This window comes from Sceloporus occidentalis, unplaced genomic scaffold, assembly GCF_023333645.1.
Source record: "Sceloporus occidentalis isolate IW3139 unplaced genomic scaffold, rSceOcc1.0.p SCAF_2, whole genome shotgun sequence".
Lineage (NCBI taxonomy): Eukaryota > Metazoa > Chordata > Lepidosauria > Squamata > Phrynosomatidae > Sceloporus > Sceloporus occidentalis.
In genome coordinates this window covers 214,573,011-214,600,923 of record NW_028316982.1, presented here as the reverse complement: position 1 = coordinate 214,600,923, position 27,913 = coordinate 214,573,011, and the positions used below count along the sequence as shown (strand labels likewise).

Here is a 27,913-nt window from a genome sequence, read left to right as displayed (position 1 = left end):
ATTCTCTTGAAGAAAACAGGATAGCACAGCAAGAGCTGCAGGTAGAGAGGTTTTGGTCCGATCTTGTACAAGTAAAACAGATTTTCTGTTAATACAAAGCCTTACTTATATAAAATCTATTGGCCTATCTCCAGTTGTTAATCCCAAGCAGAGGAAATCCTCTGAATCATTAGAACTTAATCTAAGTGCACCACTGATTCCATGAGCCTATGTATCTGGGACTAAAAAAAAGAAGCTGTAATATAAGGAATGGGTTTGTTCTTGTTGTTGTCTTATTTTGGGGGGGTACCTGCTGAAAAGAGAAAGTTAAAATATTTTTGTTTGTTTGTTTGACCCAGATAGTTGATTGGGTTAAGATATATTTCCAAACAACAAACAAACAAACACAAACAGCAAGCTCATGCATGATCTTCCCTTAAAGAAAGTGGCAAGTTTAAGTATCTGACCTCAGAGAGTTTCACAATATGTGTTTCTTGTTTTGGAAAAAAAGTATTTAGGAATGATGAATCTGATGGTTTTATGTATTTAAAATATCAATACCGGTAGATTAAATACAGGCAGTTCACTACAGCTAAAGTGTTGTCTACATCCTGGTTTGAAATAGAAAAAAAATCATTGCATTTTATTTACATTATAATTAGAATAACAAATATATTAATCTTGAGAACAAAGTGAATGCATTTCTAGTTAAGAGACTGAGAAATATTCTCATTTTTCACTGGGAATTTCATTGGTTTTTCTAGTTATTTCTGAAGACAATGTTCCTCCTTAAATATGAGTTGATATTGTGCCTCTCTTTTTATTTCAGCATGCTCCTCTATAGTCTTGTTTCTACCCTGTTTAAGAACAATCTTGAATGTACAATTTTAGTCCTAGTCTCCCTGTTCCCACTGGACTCCTTTAACCACCCTATTTACTCTTAGTCAGTTTCACCAGAGGCAATGCCTCTAGCTAAATTCCCTGCAATGGGATCTAGAATGCAGCTATAAGTGACAGACTAAAATTGATTTCTGCTATTAGTAGAAAATATTTCAAGACTGAAACAATGTGGGATTGAATCCTGGAAAAGTTTGAAAACCAGAATGTGAAAATATTAAACAGAATGTGCTGTCTTATATGAGTTTTAAAGTAGGAAGAATGATTAATCATCAGCTAACTAATTAGCTTTCCTCCAACTTATTCAGCACTTTCTGTGTACTTGCCAGAAATGTTATTAAACAGCTTTCAGTTTCCCACTGAAGCCAACATTAATTTCCTGTTCTGGTTTTATTTTATGTTCATAGCCCATGTTTACTGGACTAGGTTTCTGGAGGGAAAAATTGAAATCATTATTAAACATTTAAGATAGGATGATCAAGTGACTTCGAAAACATGAGGCAGACTTCCAGCAGATGAAGTAAAAGTTTCTGAAGTTACCTGCACACCTCTATGATATGTTTAAATTGCAGAAGTAACATTATTGGAAAAGACGTAAATTGTCAGGTGTTAGAATTTTATATATTTTTGAAAACGAATTCTTCACAAAACCAGCTCAAGAAATGTTAACTGATTTTGTATTCAATTAACTCTTTCCATTTATGTTTTCTGTTAACAGACTAATGAAGGAGCAAATGTTCTTCCTGGAGTCCGTGTGCTTTCAAAAATTACTCAAGTGTTTTACTCTAGCTCAATGCTACAGCATTCTGGGAATTGCAGTTTCGTGAGACATTTAAACTTCCCTGTAAAAAAAAAAAGCTCTGTTGCCACAACAGATTACAGTTCCCAGAATTCCACAGCACTGAGATAACAGTTAAAGTGGTGTCAAACTGGAATGCAGCCAAAGTCTGTGAAATCTTATGCTGTAACTTCGTAATGGTGAACCTATGGGATGAGTGCCATTTCTGGCACATGAAGCCATTTTGGAGGGCACATGGAGAAATGGGAGGGTGGAGGAAGAAGAGAAACAGGTGTGCACCTGTTCCTCCTCTTCCTCCCCACCCTCCCAAATTTTAGCTCTCTCTGGGGAAGTCCCACCCCTGGAGACCCACCCCAAAAGGTGGAAATCCTACCCCCAGAGGGTGGAGGTTCCACCCCTGGCACCAGGTAACACATGATGCTGGAATACCTTTGAGTTTGGGCACACGGTCCCTAAAGGTTTTGCCATCAATGCTATAACTTCTTAGGTTATAACTTCTTTTGTATGGCTAGTTTGAAAGGTGCATGAAGATCCTGGGTTCTTTGTGAGACCAGAGGGAGAGGCATGGCCTAGTAGGCTTCACAGAGCCTTTGCTAGAGCAGTGTCGAGCATTTTAGCTCAGAGAAGGTTGTTAATAGTGTGGATGGTGGATGGTGTCGATGTATATATTGTTGCACACAGTGCAACTTCTTCTAAGAATAAAAGGCTCATTTGAGAGAGGTTTACAGTGATGTTTATCACACTATACTCTTAACGAGCCATGATTCCAGTGTGACTCCTCTAGCTGCCTCCTGCTGCATTCTGGGATTGGCAGTTTTAAGGAGGGGTATTTAGAATTCTCAGGTAGAGAAGTTCTGTGCCTGAGAATTCTAAATACCCCTCCTTAAAACTGCCAATCCCAGAATGCAGCAGGAGGCAGCTAGAGGAGTCACACTGGAATCATGGCTCGTTAAGAGTATAGTGTGATAAACCTCAGTGTCTCTTTGCTCATTGAGAAAGAGAGAGGTCTCCCTCCAGCTCTCAAGCTGCTGACTACAGTCACGAAGGTGGAAAATCTGGTGCCAAATGTTGACGTGTTGCCTCACACACTGCACAACATCAAAAGCATTTTAACAAATCGTCCCTCAAACGTTGAGGAAGTGCGCATGTGTGAATGCCTGGTGTGCTTCCTTATCGTCCTGGAATCGTCAGCTCCCCTCTAGTGTCACTGAATTGTTCAGGGAGAGGGAATTTCCTCTGAACACAAAGTTTCTGTTCAGAGGAAATTACCTCTCCTGGAATGATTGAGTGATTCTAGAGGGAAGGCGATGATTCCATGATGATGGGGAAGCGCACCAGGCATTCACATACACGCACTTCCTCAACATTTAAGGGATAATAAGGCAGGTAACAACAGAGTTTATGGATGGTTTAACAGCGTTTATGCCTGGTATAAAATTCTTCGTAAAGCATTTTAAGGAGGCTACACAAAACCCATCACAGGTCTTAAACCTGAGTATCCTACATTGAGACCCAATACTGTAACAACTGATAACAGAGTCCTCCAGACACCAGATATAAAATATTGTGCCCAAATAACATGGACCTCTGTGAGAATGAAGCTCATATTAAATACAAATATTATAGTTTGTCAGCGACAAGAAGGCTATGTGCATTCAATATGTTACCTATAAGAAAGTTTAACCTAATTAGAATGAGTATATATGGATTTTTCAGGACACAGCTGCTCCTGTATACACACCCACATATATATGTATGAGAGAAAAAATTCAGAAATGATGATGGAGCAAAACAGATCTCCCTGAAAGGGCGGCTTCAAGCCGCCCTTGAGAAAGTCAGGTTGGGGTTACGGCAACCACATGCTATGGCCCCAATCTGGCCAGAATCCAGCCCAAATAGGAGTGGCGGAAAGCTGCTCCTATTTGGGATGGATTGAAGCCTTCCTATTGCTGCTTCAGCTCACTTCCAGCCAACCTGAGGGAGTGTGGCATCTAAACATTATGCCCCCAAGTTGCCCTGAAGCCACCTGGCATGTAATCATCAGTGTGACTTCTGGGAAACTTTAGGTCAAGGTGTGTGTAAATGCCACACCCCAAGCCAGCTTGAAGCTGGGTGAAGCTGCCAATCTCTTCCGGCCCATAGATTTCTAATGTTCAGCATCTGGATGTCCAGTTTGGGGAGTGCAATAAAAAGAGATTTGATAATGCAAACAGTTTGGGGAGTGAAATAAAAAGTGATTTGGTAATGCACATGGTTCTGTGGCATTGTAATGTTCTGAGTGTTTACTTTTCTGCAAAAATGGAAGTCATCACAATTTTCTTGACAGCTAGAAGGATATCATTGTGCCTTGTGACTAGATTATGGAGGATAGTACAATCAGCTGTACAACATTCAACAGATGAAGCAAACATTAATAGTTGTCAGAGCTCTTTAGGACAGACATTTACCTGCATATCCAAATGGATTTTCAGCCTACTTATAAATTCATTTAACTAACCTTTGAACTTTTTGCAATTTCATACAGTAATAGCATTACTGGTAATAGTATTCTTAGTATTACAGGGAAAGTGTCTAACAAAGGAGTATAGAAGGCCCTAACTAATTTAATACGTATTATTGGATGCATTCTAATTCAGTAGCTGTAACAGATATACTAATCCACTACAGTATTAACCTTTTTACTTAACATGGCATACTTCGGTGTAGAAATGCCACCAGCTATTCTAGAAACATTCTGGTCATTGCCAAATGTCACCAATTAAATTCTTATAATTTTTCTATATACCTTGAACTCCCTAAAACTGATGCTTTTATTTATTTTTTCCCCACTTTTGTACACCTTAAAAAGAAGGTTTTCATGGCAGAAGTGCACCATTTGGAATACAAAGTAAAATCATGCATACTGAAAGTTCTTCCATATAATGAAGTAGAACATAGGATGATGATATTATTATTATTAGTAGTAGTAGTAGTATTGGGTAGAGTAATTTTCCTAATTTTTTGGGCACTGTTTAAAACTTTCTAAAGTAACACCTATAGAAATCCTGTTAATAATGTGTAATTACCAAGAGTTCTATAAAAGGAAGGTTTTACAATATTATCCATTATCTAGTTGTTAATAAGACAGTTTCAGATCATATTAACATCCATTCATTTCTGTGTTTAACTTTTCTCTTGAGGAAAACAAGTTCCACTGACCTATACATTGCCTATCTTTTGGTTCAACATCAGCACAAAAAACTGAATTGTTACACAAATTTAAAAGAACAATCACTTTGGAAACGAGCAATGCAATTAAAAATGTCTGTTTTGTGGAGTTTTTCAAATTATTTGATCTTTCAGCCAAGGGAAATAAGAAAAAATTTAAACAGGCAACATGACTCTGAACTCTCGGAAGCACAATCTGTCAACATTGTTAAAGGTGTCTCAATTATATTCGATGATTTTTGGGACAAGCAATGTTCCCAAGTTTATTCCTTTACTCATGGTTCTTGGACTGAGTTTAACCTCTTTCTCTGGTGGGCAGGACTTGTTTCATTTTAGATGTTTATTAGACATCTTGAAATTTTGGAGTCACTGTACGCTTTGAAATGCAGCATTATTATACAGATTAGCTTTTACAGGACTGGTTTTATACTATGATACTGGTTGAATTTCATCATTAATGTTTTCTATTTCCACCTCAGAAGAAGAATCAAAGACATTTCTTTACCAAAGACAGTCAGTTCTGCTGGATCACTGTCCCTCTCTCCAACCATATTGGTGCCAACACATGTGTACATTCCAGCATCACTCTTTCTTGTGTTTGAAATCATAAGCTTGCCACCTCGTATCTATTGTAAAAAATGGAAAGAATGGGGTTAATATTAGTACAATGAGAACTCCACTTCAGAAATCTAGAAAAATGGAATTAAAATATTTAATTTGAAATAGTTGTTGTACCTATTTCCATAGCACTATTCTATGCATATCATAATTTACAACTCATTTTATCATGAAGTAAAATAGGAGAGGCACTGAGGAGAGGGAGCACATTGAAATCCCTTCTGTTATTTATTATTATTATTATTTTAGATACAAGTAGATTTTCAGAGGAATTACTTTCACTAGACAGCTGATAGTAAGAACAACTGTTCCTATATAGAGGCCCATAATGAAAAAATGAGGAGAATTGGAGGAATATCTCTTTCAATACTGTGATACCCTCAGACTATATACTTATTTAACCAGACTACTTGGAAGAAAACCAGCATTTCTAAAGGCATAACACCTGACCTGGAGAGAATAGTAGTGCTTTATATGAGCTTTAGCTGCAAAATTGTTCAGTTTATAAAACAAGACTCCTTCCAAAGACTCCATCTACAAGTTGTCCAGTTTAACTATCTATGGAATTATGTTATTAGCTGACAATTATAATATAAAGATACATTGCCCTGAAGGCCCAGATCCCATCTGATCTTGGAGGCTAGCAGGGTCAACAATAGTTAATTCATGCATGGGAGACCAGTAAAATATGCCAGGTGCTTTAGGTTAAATTTAACAATCCATATATACAATACACAACAGATTAAGTTTTTCTGTGATTCATATTCATATAAAAGTTCCGTAATTTTCCTGAAAATCTACACAGAAATCTCCTTTTTACGAGGACAAACCACAGCTAACAGGAGAGACAAATAGGGTTGTTTTGTGTGGTGGAAGAGACAGAATAAGGTGAACTAGGCTTGGTTGGGTTAGACTTCCCATCCCCGGAGACTTTGGGAAGAGCTTGTTGGGTCAAGGGTGAGGGTCAGTTAGGGATAGTGCTGCTTTGTTTGTTTGAGCCTTGCTTGTGAGTGAATTAGTGTCTATTGTTCTATTGTAGTTTGGTGACCTTGTGTCTATTGGGTTGATTGTATGAGCTGAGTGGGAGTGTGACTGTGTGTTCATTAGCAGGCTGTTGCTGTATTGTGAGTAGCACCAGACACCCTTCATGAGCACCTTATCTCAGGGGAGACAGGATTCTTGCTGAGAGAGAGTGAATCAAAAACTTAGTGGAGGGAAAAGCTAGCAGCCACTAGCTCTCTGTATAGCTGCACCCCAGTCCCTGTAATTCGGCTAACAAGTGACACTAATAGGGCTGTTTTGTGAGGGTGTTTTGAGTGGTACATGCACTGAGTTCTGTTTCAGTGACTGCTTAAGACTACTGAATGTGAGTAGTGTGTGAGTTGCTGCAATCACCTGCAACAGCTGTAGTATGTTTGTATTCATGTTGAAGGATGTGCGTAACTTCACTTGCACCAAATGAAAGATGGTCCTCCTGTGGGAAGTGAAGGTCAAGGAATTTAAGGCCCATTTATCCACTCTATGGCGGGTTACACACTGCCATTAAAGTATGTGCAGAGCGCGTACTAGGGTTAGGGAGGTGCGGTGCTTCCGCACCTCCCTAACCCTAATACGCGCTCTGCACGTAAAAAATGACAGCGGCCGTTCCAGACGGCCGCCGCCATGAGGACGTCACGGCCGCGTTGCTGGGTGCAGCCTTCAGACGGCTTTGCGTTGCTGGGCGCAGCCTTCAGACGGCTGCACCCAGCGAAGCAAGGGAGAAAGGGGCCAAGCGGCCCCTTTCTCCTCCTCCCCGCCGCCGCGGGGTGTCCTTGGGGCTTGAAGCCCCAAGGACACCCCTTTTTAGGCTGCAGGGAAGCGGCGTTTTGCCGCTTCCCCGCAGCCTGAAAAGCGGCGTATCTGGGGCTCAGCGGCTGCCGTTCTGGCAGCTGAGGCCCCGATACACCGGGGAAAGGGGTGGGTACAGCCCGCCCCAAATGGGCGGTCTGTAACCCGCCCATAGCATATTAAGGAGCATGAGGATCTCTTGGAAAGAGCATAGCAGGCTTTCGTTTGGAAAAAAAATACAGGGGATGTCTCTGGAGGGGAGATCAGTTCTCATACACAGGATGTAGATAGTTGGAGAAGTTACATGTAGGAAGTAGAAGGACCAAGGATCATTATATGAATTTGGATCTACAGATTCAATTTGAAGATCTTTCCCTTATCAGTAATGATGAAAGGAATCAAGAAGATCAGCAATGCCAGTCCTAAGAGAAGGTTCATGAGACCTTGGAAGGTCCAGCACATAGAATGGCCTCTGTCAAACCTTGGAGGAGGTGTGTGGTGGTGGTAGCTCTGTGCTGAGGAGTACAGAATCAGTAGTTAGTGGGGCTAACAAGATGTCTCTAAATGTGTGCTCCTTTCTAGGACCAAAAAAAAAAAAAAAATGTGATGAGACACTTTGAGCTTACTGACTGTTATCCCTTCCTTTTGGTCCATGTCCACGTGCATCATGATGGTGAGTGCCATGTAGACCGGTGCACACCAAAATGGTGCCACAGGAGTAGGGGCATGGCGTCCAGAAGCTGTGCTCTAATTCCGCCTACAGGCCGGCACAAAGTGCCAACCTGTATAGGCCCTATGAGTCTTAGTAGGCCACAGGCTGAAGACAAGTCAGCAATGTGATACGGCAGCTAAGAAAGCCAATGTAATTCTAGGGTGCATCAACAGGAGTATGGTGTCTAGATCGAAGAAATAATAGTACTATTTTATTCTGCTTTAGTCAGACCTCTCCTGGAATATCAGACTACAGGAAAAGAGATTCCACATAAATATTAGGAAGAATGTCCTGATGGCAAGAGCTATTCAACAGTGGATAATGCTGCCTTGGAGAGTGGTCACGTCACCTTCTTTTGAGGTTTTTAAAAGAGAGGCTGGATGGTCATCTGTCATGAGTGTTTTAATTGTGTATTCTTGCATGGCAGAGAGTTGGACTGGATGCACCTAATGGTCTCTTCCTACTCCATGGGTCTTCAATTCTATGATTCTATGACTTACACTGATTCTCTCTTCTCTGTCATCAATTTGGATTTTGTCTTTTTTCCAATAGATAGTGGGTTCAGGATGTCCTCGAGGAGGCTGGCACTCCAAAATGGCTGGTTCACCTGCTGCCACAACAACATCTGTAGGGTTCTGCCGGAAATCATCTCGTAGTACTGGTACAAAAAATATAGAAAAATGCAGATAAACAAATAGTTTTACTATACATAACATACAGATGAAAAATGAATTTCTTTACTCAGTAGTTCATTGTATCTATTTAATATGGATGGTATAAGTAGCTTTTTTGAATTATATGTGTATTGGAATGGATGTCACATCTATTTAATAAATATACCTCTTGTATAAACACAAACATACAGACATGGTTTCCTTTCTGTTCTGCAGCCATTGTTTGCCAAGTAACATCTGGCCAGTGTGACCTTCTGCAGAGGAAAAATCCTTATACTGTTATTGCTGTTCTGACATTGAACTCTTTTCATAAAAGAAAGAAGCATGCTGGACCTTGCTTGTAACCTTTGAAAATCTGGTGTACTTATTTCTGAACTGGCACCTGCCTCCACAATTGCTATTTAAAAGCTGACTGGACAAAAGAACAGGTGATACAGCTATGTAGTTTTGCTGCAAATTTGGCATTTTTATTTTTGCTTTTTGGAATAACGACAATCTGTTCTGAAGGGTGCCAAGATACATAAATGGCAATAGCAAGGTATTTGCTTTTTCCATTCTTGTTTAATAATTTTGTAACCATGATTTTTCTAGCCATCTCTTTAAATATTATAGCAGATGTTGTTGTGACAAAAAAATAAAAAGGAGGCAAATGCATGCAGGTTACTTTCTTCTGCTAGCAAACTATCCAAATAATCTCACAACAGAGGAGTTAGACTTTAGTGTATAGAACTCATAGCCACTTTATCATTATTCTTTCACATGTGTTCCTATCTTTATGATACTCTTTACCCTTATAAATAGAAATCAGAAAATAGTTCCAAATTGAGCACCTACAAAAATTAAGAACATCTCCCCTTTTTTGCCATTCAGCTATGCAAGAGTCTCATTTTTGCTTTAATACAGACTTCACCTTTAATGGAAAAAGAGCCCTCTGAGAAATCAAAGAAAGCCTGCATCTTACTAAAAGAGCAGCCCAGAACAGTTCAGCAAAAATCACTCACTCTCAGCTTATAAGCAGATTTAATTTACTGCTTTTGCTGTTAATAAAATGTGCTCCGTTTTAACATTTTGAACTGCACATTTTCCATTTCCGTGTGTTACACGCAAGGATAAAATTTATATGCACATGGATTAGCCACTGAATGGGCTGAGTTGAGCATGCATATAAATCTGGTTTTCAGCTATAGATACGGGTTTCTGCTTATCGTTTCAGTATTTTCAAGACACACAGGTAAATCCTAAGAGGGAGAAACTAATTAAACGCTAATTTACTTTCCGGTATAAAAGGACTGTCTATGTATGCCAAGTCTAGACACATAAAATAACAATAAAGAAATTGGCACAAACATTTTGGAAAGGATTCCATTTTCTTTAAAAGAAACCTTATGAGATGAAGGTGTCCTTCAGAACCCTCTTGTAAAAGGACTGTACCCATATTATTTATAATATGTCATTAATACAGAAATAGTGGGTATAGGTGGCCTTAATGTTTTTGGAAAAAAAACATAAAGAACTGTTATAATAATCAGAGCACAAGTGTAACATTCCAGCACCTATGAATAGTGAATTATTGATGACAGCAACAACCTTACCAACTACGGACCTTGCAAACATAGTGTTTGTTAACTGAACACTCTGAAGAATTATATTTCACAGCCTCATGTGTAGGCCAAGCAAAATAACTGACACTATTGCTACAATTTGCTGTTATTTTGGTGAGCAGAGAGGTGATACCTCCCCATTAGCTTGACATTAGCAATATTAGCTTTATCAGTACTAAGTAATGTTAGTTCCCTCAAATGTCTACAGCAAACAGGTTTTATAGCAACCTGGACTCACTGCAGGGTACCATGAAATCTACAAGGTCTATAAGAAAGATAAATCTTTCAAGGTGTTGATATCACTGTGGTTTGTGGAACACTGAATAGTAGCACTAATTATTTATCACCTGTAACATTTATATATGGTACTAAATACCTTTGGATAATATCATAATTAGGGACCAAAGGACCTTCACATCTGAAAGTCTACATTAGTACATTTTGTGCAAAGTGAAGGGAGTGAGAGAAGTCTGGTGTGGAGGAGGCAGAGAAGTTTTTAATGGTCACAAGTAAAGTTCTAAGTATTTTTTTAAAACAAATTATTTTGTTTTATAAAGGCAATTAATAAACTTGGAAGGACTGATTGAAAACAGACACCATACCTGATGAAGTTAGTAAAAATGAACAATTACTATGTGAAGTATCCTCTATGAAATACAATGTAGTGTATTTGGGAACTATGGGCAAGTTTACTGACAATATGGGATTTCATTTCAGAAAAGTATTATGAAGATGAACACTTAGAGCTAAAGCACCTGCTACAGTAGAATAAAGGCCTGCTACCAAGGCAACTCTTCACTAACACCTGGCAATGTAGGACAAAATCCAGATCCAGGTCAAAATAATGTCTATAAAGTCTAGGAACTCTATAGAAAATTTATTCCTTTCCTTTGCCATGGCTCTGAGAATTTGTTTAAAGGAGTCTGAATGTTTTATAGAGAAGTGAATAGAGGGGTCAAAATTATTCTAATCTATATATACATGGCTTAATCCTCCCTTTTACTATAGAAGATCTCTGGCCTTACTGGGTTTGTGTGTCTCTCTGTGTCTGTGTTTTGAACACACACACACACACACACACACACACACACACTCTCTAATAGGATTTACATTTACATGATGATTACAAATAGCCATCTGTCTGCCTCTAGTTTTCAATCTGGCCCATGTCCCATGAGCCCAATGCCTATGGTCGAAGGATCTAAACTAGAAGGAAGAAGAACAAGTCTATCAAGAGGTTTGAAATAATTTGCATTCTTTTCCCATAGTGTGTGGTTCCTCCTTCTGTCCACACAAAGATTAGGCAGATATTGTTTTATAAATTCCATATATACTCATGTCCAATGTATGTATTTGCATGCACAGACATGCATCATTATTTAAATAATTATGATGCACATCTCAGGTTTTACAGATGAAAAATAAAGTTACGCTAACCATACATACATACATATCCTACCAATATTATTAATATGATATTGTTATAAGTTTAACAGCTACAGTTTGTAGATGAGGAGATGCTGGAGCTGAGTATAGATGGACTTGTAGTTTCATCTGCAAATTTGTCTCTGTCTCTACATCAGTGACGGGGAGCATGTACTGCTCCGTGTGTTGGACTGCTTGTGAGTAAAGCTCTCTTCATGAGCAAGAACCTATGAAAGCATCTCTTACAATCTGCAGTAAAGCCCTAACAGCTAAATTTAGAAATCTGCAGTTGTGGGCAGAAGGTTGCTATAAAAATGTCCGTTTTCTAGCTGCATCCTTTTTCTGTATCCTTTCCCTCCTTCCTGGTTCCTCTTTGGACCTTCTGTGCTCTGGCACTTCAGAGCTTACTTTTGGATATATTAAAGTCAAGACTGACACTTTTGCTATCTCCTTTCTTTTCAGTTTCAACAGTGCATTGTACCACAGTGGTTTCAATCAGTATCAATAATGGGGTGTGCTTGCTTGAATCAGGACAAACTTAATGAAATAATTTTGTCAGGAAAATCATTAAGAATATCAATCTGATTAAACACCAGAGACACAGTTTTGCCAAATCCTACTCATGAACTACTTTACATTGGAGAAAATTCCACTCTCTGCTGACCTTTCATCTTCTTGAGTTGAACCAGGTGTTGCAATCATTAGTTGCAACCTCTGGGAGTTGGTCTGTGAAATCTGTCATCAACAGCTAAGTGATTTAAGGAAACTTAACTTTCTTGCATAAAGAGATTTGTGCTGAAGCTTTCATAATGGGTTCTGCTTTTTATTTTTCCCAGGCCAATATGACAGAGAGGTGAGCATCCTGTACATTTTTGTGATTCACTGTGTTCACTGAAAGCAAGCTGACATCGCCATATTTTCTTGAAAGATTCTATTTGACTGCTGGGTGACATGAAGAGTTCAGATCTTTCTAATCTAGAATATAAAATATATGTGAGTAAGCTAAAAAAAAAAATCTGAAAACAAAGTTGTCTGACCTATCTTACACTGTACTGAAGCCCTAATAACCTTATCCCTCCTTCTTTTCAGCCCATAATGAATTCTGAATGCTGCAGTTAACATTCAGCAATCTCATTACATGTTGGTCATAAATCTTAAAATGCTTCAGTTTTGTTTTGACAGCCAAACAAGGGAGAGAAAGCAATAAGCAATACTAAGCCCCCACACCCTTTCTCTTTTGTAAATGTAGACTTCCTAAAGGCCAAATTACAAGGACTGTGCATATGCCAATGGAATCTTTGGGGCTGCCTCCCCCCCCCCTCCGATTCACAATGGATAGGCTTTTCTTCTGATGTTGCTGGATACATTTCCTGCTGCTTACAAAACAGATGGTGAACTTATACAACTGCAACGCTGGATACATTTGTTTTAGTATGGCTTTTAACATATTTAACAATTGTTAATGGAAGGCTTCATAGTGAATTGCAGTATACTTTCAGAAAAGGAAGTACAGTGGGTCCTTGGTATCTGCTGGGGTTTTGGTTCCAGCACACTCACACACATAGAGCCCTGATATTCCTAGATGTTCAAGTCCTATTATATACAATGGCATAGCAAAATAGTGTCACTTATATAAAATGGTGTGTGTGTGTGTGTTGCTTTTTGGATACTTTTTCAAATATTTTAAAGCCATAGATAATTGAATCCATGGATGCACAATCTGCAGGACCAACGGTATGCTATGACTCTGTAGGTCATCTTACATGAGGTCAGCAAAAAAACAAGTGCTTATCTCATTAGTCCTTTCACCAAATAATCTTTATAGTTAAAAAAAATCTATCTTATTTTATAGTTCGCAAATTTTTAATCACCATAGAAGTGTGTTGATTCACGTAGAGCATCCTTTTTAAAGTTTACACAGTACATGAACAAACACTCATACCAAACAGCTATCATGGATATGAAGATTTTCCTTACAATATGAGAATTTAGTGTTTTGTCAACTGTTACTTTGTCGTCAACTCCAAAAAAAAAGAAAAAAAGAAAAAAGAAAATAAAGAAAATAAAAATGGCTGACAGGTTTCATCAAAGAGTTTTCTAAAGTTTTATGAAAACAAATTCTTATCAAAAACAAGCATGCCACTGAGACCAAAATTGTCCCCCTAATGGCTGACACTATTGTCAGCACTGTCCCCTCCTCCAGGACTACTGAGAAAGTCTGCCACTATGTCTTCCTCTCCTCTTTGGCTTCTCTTTTGTACAACACTGCTGTTATCTGTCAAGCCCAGAAAGTAGGGTGGGTGGGATGCCTTTACAGGTTCCATCAACATACTTTCCTAAAATGGGGGGGGGGGGGGGAGGAGGAGAATAAACCAGTCCAGTATACTTTCCTGCAAATGTGAGAAGGAAAAGACATTTGCACTCATGCTCCATAAGCAAATAGTTAGTCATAATGTCAAATGGACAGAATGGTGGATTAAAAAGGCTTTAGGATGTTTTTATGTTCTTTATATCTTACAAGATATGTGTTGTAAGACATATCTCACAAGATATAAAGAGGGATGTGGTGGCTCAGGAGTTAAGATGTTGATTCTGATTCAAGTCAGCAGTTCGAGCCCCAAGCACTGCATGATGGATTGAGCTCCCATTACTAGTCCCAACGTCTGCCAACCCAGCAGTTCAAAAGCATGTAAAAGTGCAAGTAGATAAATAGGTACTACCTCAGTGGGAAGGCAACAGTGTTCTGTGCAGTCATGCTGCCTACATGCTCACAGAGTAATCTTTGACAGCGCTGGCTGCAGTTTAGTAATGGAGATGAACACCACCCCCTACAGTTGGATATGACTTGACAAATTTGTCAAAGGGGAATACTTTTACCTGTATATCTTACAATTCCTTGACAGTACTAATAAACCAAATTTATTTTGCTTCCTAATTCAATCCAGATAACACTGTACAACTTATCACCTGACTTTTGAAATCCCCAAGTCTTGTGTGACCTCCCAATTTGTCTAAATATCCTGATAGGAAGTCCAAGATAGGGATGGAAAGAATATCTACAAGTATTTGTTCCCAGGTCAAAAAAATAGGGTTTCTGTCAGGAAAAAATAATGAAAATGTTGTGCCATGTTCTTCTGATATTCAACATCCATAGTGTTGTGCAGGAATTATTACATGGGGGGAAATGTGTTTGTTTGTATTTTATCCCCTGTCCCTTTTCATCTTCATCAAAATACGAAGAATAAGGGAGATAGAATTGCTGTCATCAAACAACATATACAGTAATCCCATTCTTAATGAAAATTATGCACCTGTATAGCTAAACTGTTTTCAGTCTTGAAAGCATCTTGCAATTTGATCAAAACAGATGTAAACAACTAGCTTCATATAAAACATTTAAGAAATGAGTGCATCCTGAGATGCATACGTTTGCAAAAGTATAGCAAATCTGTTGCTGCCCTTTAATTACTAGGATTTGCAAGATCTAGGTTGAGTTGTTTAAAAGGGAATCTTACAACAGCATTCTTCAGTAGCACAGGAACCATTCTCTCCATTAAAGAGAGATTTATTATTGGATGTACAAGGTCAGTCTATCCCAGAAAGTTTAAAGCACCCAATTAGGAAAAGTGAATGCAACACATATATTGGAACGAGCTGTTGCAAGGACATCATCTATGCTCTCAGGTTACAACAGATGAACATCAAAATAAGTATTTTAAGAAGCCCTGGGAGTCCATACTCCAAAAATTACTCCAAATTAGAAGTGATCTCAGTGAGTTTTGAGGGGTGGGGATGTAACAACAAAATGTATCCCAGTTGGGTACCTGTATTTATGTGTATGTATGTGTGTGTGCACATGTGCACACACCTCCAAGTTGTCTGTTGCCTTATGGTGACACCATGATTTTCATAGAGTTTTCTTACACCAGGAATACTCAGAAGTGGTTTTGCCACTTCCTTCCTGTGAAACGTTGCCTATAGCACCTGGTATTTGTTGGTAGTCTCCCATGCAAGAACTCAGTATTTGTGTCTTTAGGGTATCCAGTGAATAAATTGATTCAGAAGCTCCACTAAAACATACTGACCAATGCAAGTGATGATGAAGAAAGAATGATGTTGTTTTTTCCCCCATTAAATCATACGGTATAATGTAACATGGACTCGATCTTGTGTTCTGTAGGATATTCTACATTTTTCTTCAGCTGCACTATGGACACTGCCCTTGCAGCTTCATAATCCACTGCTCATATCTGTATCAAATACAGGCACCAGTCAATGGAAGAAAATGTCTCAGAACAATCATGCCAATTTTGCATGTAGGTAACATGTTGCAAAATAAATTATGCTTCCATTGTTTGTATGCTCTGTTTTAGAAATGCAATAAACTTTCAATAACAAGAAGTAAGTAGCCTGGATGATAGACAACACTGCTGGGCTGTTTTATGACTGGAAGGAATTAAAGCACAAGATAGACTGTGGGAAAAAGATATAACATGTCAACAGAAACAGTTTTATATGGGGGATAAAAACAAAATTCTATTATAGAGATCTTGATATAACAGGAAAGCTGAATGATATGGAACACAGCATCTTTTCCTCTTTCCCCTCTTTGGTTATGTTTTTTTTTCATTTTCATTCCCATGTATGAAGACTAACTATAACACAAAACAGTGGTGACCATGTAACAGTCCTGCTCTGAGGCCACAAGTTTCCACAATTCCTTAGCATTGAGCCAGGGCAGTTGAAGAGGTGTAACACCAGATTATTTCAGCAGTATGGATGCCTATGTTAAAAAGCTTACTTTAAACTAGAAGCCTTTCTTGACTGTCCAAGTCAACATTTCTGCATACAGTTTGTTCATTAACTATTTTTATCTAAGTAATCGATAGAGATGAAATTCTAATTCACCTCGGTTATTGCAATTATTTTAAACTTGGTACCAATCCAAGCTTCACTGCATGTTCAGAAAGAAAACATCTCACTTAAGGAGTTTTTTGTATGTAGGAAAATACAGAAATAGAGAGAGGCTCTTTAAAATATAGAAAATTCATGTGAGTGTCTGATTTCAAATATATCTGGTAGCATACTGAACAATTCTGTTCAGTTTCTTTGAGACCCGATACAATACTAATTTAATTGTAGCTTTTACATTTGGGATTTCCAGTGGTTTCACAGAATCCTATTAAAGGTTTAGCCCTAATTTTCAAAAGGAACAATCTCATGCTGAGAATCCAATAAGCAATTGTCTGCATAAGCAATATTCTGCAAGGGCAAGCAAAGAAATTCTTAGATACCAATCCTAAGGGGAAGGAGTCCAAAAGCTATGGTGATTTTATATTGGAGACTCCCATCTACCCAAATCCCTTCTGGGCTCTTGTTGTCATGCTGTAAATTGGGAGTGAGTTGCTTTTGGTTTTGCTTTTTTCTTCATGTATGACATTAAAAATAAACAAATACCCCCCTCCCCTTTTGTGAGAAATAAAGGTAGGATTTAGGTTGCCCTAAAGTTTTTGTTGTAGTGTAACTGCCAGCACACTTAGGTTGAAGATAATGCAGAAATAAAGCCATTTGAGATCATTTTAAGTGCCCTGGATCAGTGGGGAATCCTGGGAAGTGTAGTTTATTGTGGCACGAGAGCTCTCTGACAGAGAAGGCTAAATGTCTTACAAAACTACAGTCCCCAAAATTCCCTAGCATTAAGACAGGGCAGTTAAAGCAATCTTAAACTGGATTATTTCTGCAGTGTGTTTTGGATCTTAGACAGAACAGGCAACAATAAGGAATGCAGGGGCTTGCAGTTCAACAATATCTGGAGGGCATGACTTTGGTCTAAATGCTCCTCCAAGTTTGGGTCATGACTGGGGCTTAGGAGGCTCTAGGTCCAGAATCATGTCAGAATCCAGTATTCCTAAAATCTTGGAACTCTTATTTCATTCCTATGCTCCCCCTTGGAACCATAAGGTTGTTCCCTTATTATCCTAAAGGCAAGTTCAAAAATTGTGTGCAGAATGCCTTTTCTAAGTCAGTGTGCACTGTCTGAAGAGGATAGTAAATTATCAACATATATAAAATATGTCAAGAATATAATAGCTTCAACACCATTGTAATTCTTTTCCAAATGAAGTCAGACCAACTTCATGGATACACATTGTTTGGCCCAATCAAAGTATGTTGTTCATTTATTTTCTTGATATAAAAGTTTAGTAAAACAGAACTTGAATGTCAAAAACTGGAGACATTAATTCTAAAGGGATAAGTTCAGGTTTTGTACAACAGAATTAAAATGCATTTGCTATATTATTGGCTATGCAAAGAACACACTACTTTATTAAATCCACACAAGAGTAATAGTGAATAAATCCATGTGTCATGCCAAAGCAATAACAACATTATTATATCTATTAGTAAGCATAGATATGTTGGTGGGCTCTTAGCTGAGGGGACTTCACAAAATGAATAATATTCTTCCTTAAACAATATAATTAACTCTTAATGAACCTTTCTCTTTTCCTGGTAAATTCAATTTAGTCTAATCCTTGGGTTTATGTTAATGTTGAGCTCATTAAAATGTTACTTAAAACTCATTAAAATGCACACTGAGAGGTAACAGCTTCATTACGGTAATGTATGGTAAAAGAAAAAAAGGATGCTTTATTATCATTTAATTGTTTCCAAAACTGAATACATTTGCATAGTGATAAGGTTCACAGGATACTTTAGATGATACTCAATAATTAAGCAGCTCAGTAATTAAAAATGCATTTCCAAAAATAATTTTATGTTATTGCTTATTCCTCATTGTTTTTCCAATTAGGAAAAGTAGCCATATTAATCCAGCTCATGAAATTGGGTGGAACAGACAGACCAGAAGATGACATTAAATTATTTTTATTTCAGACAATGCTTACATTTGTTGCAATATTTTTCTATTTTCCTGCAGGAAAAAAACCTTGAAGAACCAAATATTAAATAAAAAATTAGTGCAATAACATGTATAGCTTTTGTCAAGCAGAGTATAAAATATTAGGGATTAACAGGGAGCACAAAATTTGGTTTCAACCTAGTTTGGCATTTTTAAAATGACCCCTTTTGCTTGAGAATAATTTAAAGACAGCTTGCTTTAAAATGGTTCCTGAATGCAAGCTGGATGCAGAAATCTCAAGGTCCATGCCTCCTATTGAATTAAGAGCACAATTTTAACTGGCCATGATATTAAGATCAGCTGAAGCTGTGCTGAATGCTCACCAGTTTCAGTTTAGAAAATTGTTTTAAACTATCCCCATCATGGTCTAACATGTTGCCAACACTGTAGCTAGACCATCCTTTTTCTGCCCTTTCTACTTCTGGCATCAGATGACGACAAAGGATTCTGCTTACAGGATATCTCTGCCAGATATAAAAATCTCCACACAATCCCAGCCAGCAACAACTGTTACATTTTTTTAAAAAGTTACGATCACATTTCTCCGTGGGCAATCCAAAAATAGCTATTAACTTTTATTCTCTTTTGTCATAACTGGATGAAATTGGCAGGTGTAGTAGGCTATTAGGAGAGGGTTGCATCTTCCAAATATCAGCACATAGTTTCAGGAAATTTTACAGTTTGCCTCTAGCTTTTGTTGTTTAAAAAAAAACAGAACTAAGAAAATCTAAGAATTGGATATAAAAATTTCAATAACAATTTGCTGTTCTGTGGGAAACAAGTCTGTCAGGTTTTAGATATATAGGTTTGGGGAGTTTGGTTGCAAAAGCAACATCCATCTGGAGGATGCTGGCAGAAAAAAAGATGAAGCAGAAGATTCCTGACAGAGGTGTGCTTTACTAGTTCTGCTTTGGCACTGGGTGGACAGGAAGAGGCAAAAGGAGATGGGAAAATGTGACCTCCACAACCCCAGCCCCGGGGAAGGGACTTGACTTGCTTGTAGTGCCATATACTTATGTTTGTCTTTTGGGTCAAAGTAATAAAGACAGAGACTTTAAGAGGGAGTATAACAGCATTAGATCACATGCATAGGCCACAAAAAACAAAACAAAACCAAAAATTTATGAAATGCTCTCAAAGGAATGGTAGTGCCACTCTTTGTCTTGGTGTGGTAACCTGTATTCAGGGGAAGAGGCTGCATTCAGGACTGAATGTGGAGAAACTGAATGGTTCCCAATTGGCAAAGGCTGCATACAGTCCTTTTCAACCAGTATAGAAAATGTTGTATGCAGAGCAAGCTTAGACTCAGATAAAGCAGGAGTTAAAATTGGAGGAAGGGAAATGAATAACCTAAGGCATGCAGACAACACAGTGCAAAGACCTGGAACAATTACTGAAGAAGGTCAAGGAAGAAAGTGCCAAGGTAGGATTAATGCTGAACATTAAGAAAACAGAAGATCTACAAGAATTCATTCTGGATAATGAGGAAATTGAAACAGTCATGGAATTCTCATATCTTGGGTCAGATATCGATTTAAAAAGAGACTGCAGTTAAGAAATTTGAAGAAGAATAGAAATGGGAAGGGTAGCTATGAATGAACTGGACAGGATCCTAAAGTGTAAAAATATATCTCTGAACACCAAAGTGAGGCTCATCCAGGCCAGTGTATTCACTATCATCATTTGTGGATTTCTGAACTGAGAACTGACCAGTGAAGAAAACTGGTAGAAGGAAAATCAACTCATTTGAGATATGGTGCTAGAGAAGAGTGCTGATAATGCCATGGGTGGATGCTACAACAGATTGAGCTTGAGGATGTTGTACTTAGGTCACATCATGAGACATGAGCCTACAGAACTGAAGCCGAGCAATGGAGGACAGGGGCCTTGGAAATGTCTCATCCACAGGGATGCTGCGAGCCAAGATCAACTTGAGGGTAGTTAACCAAAACAAATAACAGCATTAAACCTTTATTATCACTCTCTGGAATTCAAGAAACAGAAAACCAGGATGAACTCCACTTTTTCCCTCATAAGCAAAAGTATGTTGCAAGCCTGTGGGTACCAGGAGCCAAACCTTCCCTTTTGCTTAATTCTTCTGAGAATGGCCTGTAATACCCCTGAAGTTTCCTGCCTAACTCCTTCCTTTTCTAATTAGTTACTTCCCTTCCCATTCATGTTTCTCTCACTAGCAATGTCCTCTGTCACATGCCCAGCATTTCCCCACTTCCCCTACCCCTTCTTCTGACCTTCAAGCCTCTCTGAATTCCTTAAACCCTGTGACAGGTAATGCACAGCTCTGACATACTTTGTCTGCCTTCTTGCAGCCCACTGCTTCTGCATTCTCTGATCCCTACCTCCGGCATCAACAGCACACTCCAGTCTGGGGATCATTGCCTCCTCCCAACTTATTTCAGACTTCACCATTCTGGAAAGTGGCTGCAGAGGGCTAGCTGAAGGCACATACTTTGCCTTATTGTTTGCACACTAACAACTTATTGTTACTCATCATTCACTGAGAAACACTCTTGCTAGGTGGCCATGGGCCCCTGATGCTGGGTAGCAGCATCACTATAAGAGACAGAATGTTGGCTAAGAGTCTTATTGCATGAGAAAATAAAGAGAAAATGGAATAGGAGAGTAGTGTTCTCAGCATGTCATTGTAGCATTTCCCTTCTTTTCCCAAAAGAGACAGTTGTAAGAGCATGCCTTTTGCAAATTAGATTTTTCCAACACAAACAAAACAAAACGAAACACATTTTTTATTATTTCTCCCTCGGAAAGAGAACAGAATGCTACAACTGCATGTGGAGAGAGACAGAGAAAGCTGCTACTCTCCCATTCTGTTTCAGCTTGCTTTTCTCCTACAATAATGCTGTATGTGTTCTGAATAGTGGTTACATTGGGTACCAGCTATCTGTGCAAAAGGAACCTGAGGTGGCAAGCTAACACAAATGGCTTGTATTGGAGCCTTTCCAAAGAAGACAAAAGTGCACTTAGGTTTTATATGCAGGTTCCCGTCTTTTCATAATCTGCGTAAATTTTATGCATTTTGTACAGATACATAGGTGTTTTTGTAGGAAAGAACAACACACACAGCCCTTTGTAGCCATGCGGATTCTGTTCCAGACATACACATTCATGTTCCACAGATGGTAAATTCCAAGGAATTTCAAGTCCTGTTCTCTATTTGTGACATCACATGTTTGCAAGATTTTCAGACCAGTGCCTAAGTGCTGGTAAAACACAGCTAAAATGTTTAGGAGTCGTGCGGGGAGAGGCAATTTCTCATGAATAGAAACTTTGCATTCATAGGAAATTGCCTCTCCCTGAATGATTCAGGGACCCTGGAGGGGAGCTGACGAATCCTTGACATTTAGGAAGCGCATCAGGCTTTCACACATGTGCACTTCCTAAACTTTTTAGCTACATTTTGCCAGTGCTTAAGCGCTGGTCTGAAAATCTCCCATGTTGGCATGGTGCATACACACTCCACCATTGAGAGAACAGGACCACCTGTGGATGCACCCATCTGGAAATGGCAAGCCCATGGAAAAACTGACTGTATTTTACACAGTGCCGTACATGATTCTCCCATGAGCTGAGAACCTTCACAATGCAGAGGTTTTCTGTGCAAACAAACCCCATATGGTTATTTTTCTGTCCCCAACAGAGATTAGTCTTTTAAAAAAATGTACAGTTTCCAAGGAGTTTCTTTCAACAGGAAGAATATTGCTAAAATCATTCACTGCTTCCTCTGAGAATGACAATAGTGAAGTTTTATATCTTAGCAGCCAAAACTAAGAGAAGATGTAGCAGTAATTTTAGCAAATTAAATGGCAAGATGTGGGCTCAGTGTTGTATGGAGAAAGTGTGACTGTCCAGTTGTTGGACTATGATTAGTACTATCCTTTGACATTGATTATGTTGGCTAATGTCATGAGAATTAAGAATTCAACATCATTCAAGGAACAAGCATAAATTTGAGAATGAAGAAGGAAAAATATCAGCCAAACTCCTGTTGGGCAAGATAGATCAGGGTCCAAACAGGATGAGGAACAGCCTCTCAAAGAAACAGAGGCATACCCAAGCTCTCATTCTCAGAGGCAAAGAATAGGTACAATCAAGGTCTTCTTGAGAAGGACACATCTACAAACATTTTAACAAGTAGCAGTGGGGAGGCTGGTAGACTAGGGAGCTTATCGCTTTACACTCTTAAAACAGAGCTAGGTTGTTTTAAATGCTGTCACTGCCTCCTGTTGCATTTGGGGATTTATCAGTGACGCTTAAGAGCTGTCTGGCTGAATATTCTAAATGCTCCTTCTCAAACTACACACCCCAAAATGCAACAGATGGCAGGGACTGCAATTAAAGTGACCTAGCCCCATTTTAAGTGTAAAGCAATAAACTCCTAGGATACTTCAGCACTATAAGATTACAGTAGATCTGACTAGCATTAGAAACATTAGCTTGGTTCTTGATGCATATCTCTTTGAAATGTTTGTCTGCTGTTTACAACCATTTTTGTACTGAACTCTGATTTACTTACTACGGTTGATTCTTCATTATCCATAATTCCAAAATCCAAAATAATCCAAATTCCAAAACTTTTTTCATGGGTGGCTGAGACAGTGGCACCTTTGCTTTCTGATGTTTCAGTTTACATACATTTTTTCATGCACAAAATTATTTAAAATATTATGTATAAAATCACCTTCAGGCTATGTGTAAAAAGTGCATATGGAACATAAATTAATTACAGTGGGCCCTTGTTATATGCTAGGGTTTGGTTCCAAGATCCTCCATGTATAACAAAATCCGTGTATGCTGAAATCCCATTAAATATAATAACATAACAAAATGGTGTCCCTTATTTAAAAAAAATGGAAAGTCAAGGTTTGATATTTGAAATTTATACTTTCTTTTGAACATTTTCAAATGGTGGATGCTTGAATCCATGTATAAAAAATCTGCGTATAAGAAGAGCCGGCTAAACATGTTTAGACTTGGGTCCCATTTCTAAGGTGTAACATTATGTATATGCAAATATTCCAAAATCTAAAAAAACAAAAAATCCAAACTCAAACATTTAGGACAAAGGAGACTCAATCTATACCTGGTTCTTGACATTGGGCTGCTTTTGACAGATAATTTTCTCCCCTTCTCCTTATACCATTTCTGGCCTCCCAGTATATGAAGCCTTTACATGATCATGGTTCACATAAACCTGAATCTGATCAGCTGTGTGGTGCTGTGCAGAACTAAATGTGCGCATAAAGTCAGAGCTAGAGGCCAACAGCAGTTTCTGATGCTGCCCAATTCTACTTTAGGTACAGCTTTTATCACTATGACTCCACAATCCATACACTAATAGGCCCAAAACTATCACTAACTATTGTACTTATACAGAGGGATACTTAGAGAAAGTATCTTAACAGGTGTTGGAAAGATCTGAATTTTAAACAAATAAAGGAGGGGGGAGGGAGAGAGAAAGCAGATAGTAGATATGTTTAAAGATATGGAATCTTACTCCACAGGCCTAAATATTCTTATATTATAGAGTAAATCAGGTTGTATTTACAAAATCTTTGTTGATACATTTTTAAAAATGCCCTTTTTTCCCTTTGTAGAGATTTCTATTTCTATTTTTCTAATCTTTCACATTTCATTTTCTGAGCCTTTTGAATACAAAACAAATAATGTGCTTCTCTAGCCAAGTAAACAATCTCTCATTTTATCTTTATCACACATTCCTGCAGATAACTTATGCCATTTCTCTCCAGCCTGGTGTGAGATGCCTGGAAATAAATAAACCTGATGGAAACTAAGTAATTGGAATAATAAGTATTAATGTTGAAATCTTTCTCCATTGTATTTCCATGTATTCAATAAGCAAGGTTAAATGAGATACCATAAATATAAACTAGAAGATAGATGATACATTTGAAAACAAGTAATTGCATATTATACTTACTAGCTTTTCCCCATGTAAGCAAAATCTAAATTGAAAAGTGAGGGGGAAACCCATAAATAAATAAATAAATCCTGTAAATAAATGGAAGACAAATCCAACTATTTACTCCATTTTTAAGCAACATTTATGGCAGTGTATAGTCTAAGGAGCCTATGATTCATACTGAATACACTTAGAAGGACAGTTTTCACATGGTTTGCAAGATTGTTGGTCAAGCCAGGTGACTGGCTGTTAAAATATTTCATACTTGCAATACACAATAAATAGAATATATTGAATTTTAAACGGGAATCAATAAACATAACTATAAACATGAACTATCATGGGAGAATCAAAGAGAATACTAAAATAAAGAAGAGTACCAGAAGGGAATATTGAACATCTGGGCAACTACGAGTCTGAGCAAAACACACAGACAAATTCATAATCAGAACACTGGTAACAATACATATTATTCCAGTATGGCTCCAAACCATTCTTAGTAGATTGACTGAATTCTGATTTATATGCTCAAGTAATAACTTATTAATAGGACAATAATCCCTTCATATACAAGTTTCTTCCCACACAGTCCCTAGCACAGAATGTCAGGAGATCTAAGGTTTTAAATTATTAGCATCATGTAACTGCAGTAATCAATATGGCTATGTGATTTTGCTCTGATTATCAACATCACTGGTTCTTAACCCACAGACCCCAGGGACCCGCAATGTCTTCACAGAGGACCCACAAAGATTGGAAGGCTGCTCAGCCCACCTCCTCCCCACAGTGGAGCAGCCACATAGCTGGAGTCAAAGCAAAGGCTGGGCGGCTGGGCTTGTGAACTGTTGTTCAATCCATTCCAGTTGCAAGCAATTGGAAGAAAGAGGAGAAAAATCTTCCCTCAGTACCTCTGAGGGAAGATTTAACAGATGATATAACTGTTAATGGTACTTGCTAATTAGCGTACTTGCTGTTCACCGCTATGATCTTTGGAATAGCGGTATATAAATAAAACAAATTATTAATTATTATTATAAGTATTCAGGTGGATAATGATGCTGATGATGATAATTTTGGATTTTAAATCTTAAGGAGAGTCTTGAGGGTCTACAGCAACAAAATGTGTTTGAAGAAAAAGAAAACATTAAAAACCTCTGATCTCCATCAGGACTCCCACTTAGCTATAATGCTCATGGAGGTGAACTTGGGCTAGTTGCCTTCTCTTAGCCGAAAACCCCCCAACAAAGATGTAAGGAGGATGTGCTCCTTACAAGAAGGGTACCAACACAGCTAAATAATGGAGTGAAAATCTTGCTTTGTTATGCATAACCTCTAGATACTTCTCAGGCTGTTTTGAGGGGGGGAGTAATTCCCCCCAAACAGCTGGTAATACATTAGCAAGTTTTTAAGTTCAATGATTTTTTTTCCTAATTAAAACTCCACAACTTTTATAGCCAAAAATGAAGAGCTGCCAGAGGTTTGGAGAGTTGGCGTTGGTGGGGGTCCCAAAGAAACTCTCATCACCCCCACCAAAAAAAACCTGCATGAAGCCAACGCACCACATGATTCCCACCCCTGGGCTAAAGAAATGAGTAGTGGGTCAGAAGACAACCTTAGTCTGAAGAGTCCTCAATGCACAGACTTTGTAACATCCTACAATGTGTCTGTTGGCCAATTCTAAATCTAGCTAACTCCTTACAAATGAAAAATATTAAGTTGTAATATTTTTGTTATGTTTTCAGTTCTTCTTCTAAAGGGAAATACAGCATTATTTACACTATAATACTAGCTCTTAACATGTGCACAATTAGCTCTGCTCATATTCAGGTTTCAACCAACATTTAATGATGTAGACAGAGAAAGAGAGATACTTTTGGAACAAAAATCTGCCAAATCTTCTTCTGAATATATTTACCCATACATGGCCCATTTCCATGTCTCTCTATATGAAACACCATCACTGTGGCCAAGCGCTAGTTAAGTCTGTATTTTTGGTAAAGTATTAAGTATTTATTTTAACCTAGAAAGAGCAGTATACATAAAATACACAGGAGTTGCACAAAACATTCTGGTTCCAAGCTAAGGGTTGGGTTTTTCTTCCAGTTTCTAACTGAAGCTCTATACTTTCCCTCCCTCCTGCCTCCATTTTCCTTAATGTGAACTGAAGTCACTTGGTTTCCTGTAAAGTGGAAAATCTGTCAGACCTGTTTTTAAATAGGAGAAGGTGGGCAAATTAAAGGAATGTGTGCCAAAGAATGGAGAGAAGCAGTCTGGATATTGTTTTCCTTGTGCCTACTGAAAAGGCTAACATCACCTGTCCTCCAACTCCCTCTGCTCCACCCCCTAAGGATTGTTGTTAGTAAAAGAAAGCAGTCTGGCCCACCTCCTGACGTCTTTAATTGACTTCATAGTGAGTGTTATCAAGAGCTAGTCAAGCAGTGCTAATGGTGCCTGCAGATTGTTCACACATGGCATCGCTGGCATACGTTGGCCCTTAAAAGGACTAATAGGACAGTGTAATCTCTACTCAGCGTGTGAGCAAGAACCAAGGGCTATCTGAAAAAATAACAAATAATTAGGCAGGATTCTCTTAAGACAGTCAGAGGCAGTGCAATGATAAATGTGGTAAAGCAGGACCACACATTTTCCTTTGAAAATTCTCCCCCCCCCCCCCCCAACTAACATTGTATTTATAATAATGGGAATATTTTGTACAGATATGGAATATTTAGGTGTTTTCTGATTCAATAGTCCGGCATTTCTGATTTCTTTCATTTGGAGCTTTTTCTGAAATAGAACTTAAATGCACCTGTTCTGAAAATACTGGCAATGTCTCAATAATGAGATTATTACAGAGGTAAACATGAAATGTGCTTACATGTAATAAAAATCAACAGTACTCTCCTATGCATGTCTACTAAGAAGCAAGGTCTCCTGAATTTAATGTAACTTACTCTCAGATGTGTATGTGTTTGTGTGTGTGTAGCACTGCATCACAAATTAATAAATATCAAGTTGGTGGGGCTTATGATGCTGTTTCTTCCAAACCTGCAACTTGTTCTCTTGATCCAATTCCTATTTGTCTTCTAATTTCCATAGCTCCCTCTCTTCTGCCCTCGCTTCTCCATATCTTCAATCACTCTCTCTCTACAGGCTCCTTCCCTTCGGACTTTAAACATGCTCTCATTTCCCCAATTCTGAAAAAACCTTCTCTTGACCCCTCCTCTTTGTCTAGCTATCGTACGATTTCTCTTCTTCCCTTTCTTTCTAAGGTCTTGGAACGGGTTGTTTATTTT

The 27,913-nt window shown here is 38.3% G+C and overlaps 1 protein-coding gene across 13 annotated transcripts in view; it reads right to left on the bottom strand.

Annotated features, from left to right (window-relative positions):
• Window positions 1-27,913, bottom strand: part of ROBO2 (roundabout guidance receptor 2) — a 1,130,584-nt gene that overhangs the window by 191,986 nt on the left and 910,685 nt on the right. For all 13 annotated transcript variants that reach the window (XM_089512185.1, XM_089512193.1, XM_089512187.1 and 10 more), the window contains exons 3-4: window positions 8,540-8,697; window positions 5,388-5,508 (exon numbers count right to left, since the gene is read on the bottom strand). In XM_089512185.1, coding sequence (XP_089368311.1) covers window positions 5,388-5,508; window positions 8,540-8,697 — 279 coding nt within the window. The remainder of the gene's footprint in view (window positions 1-5,387; window positions 5,509-8,539; window positions 8,698-27,913) is intronic.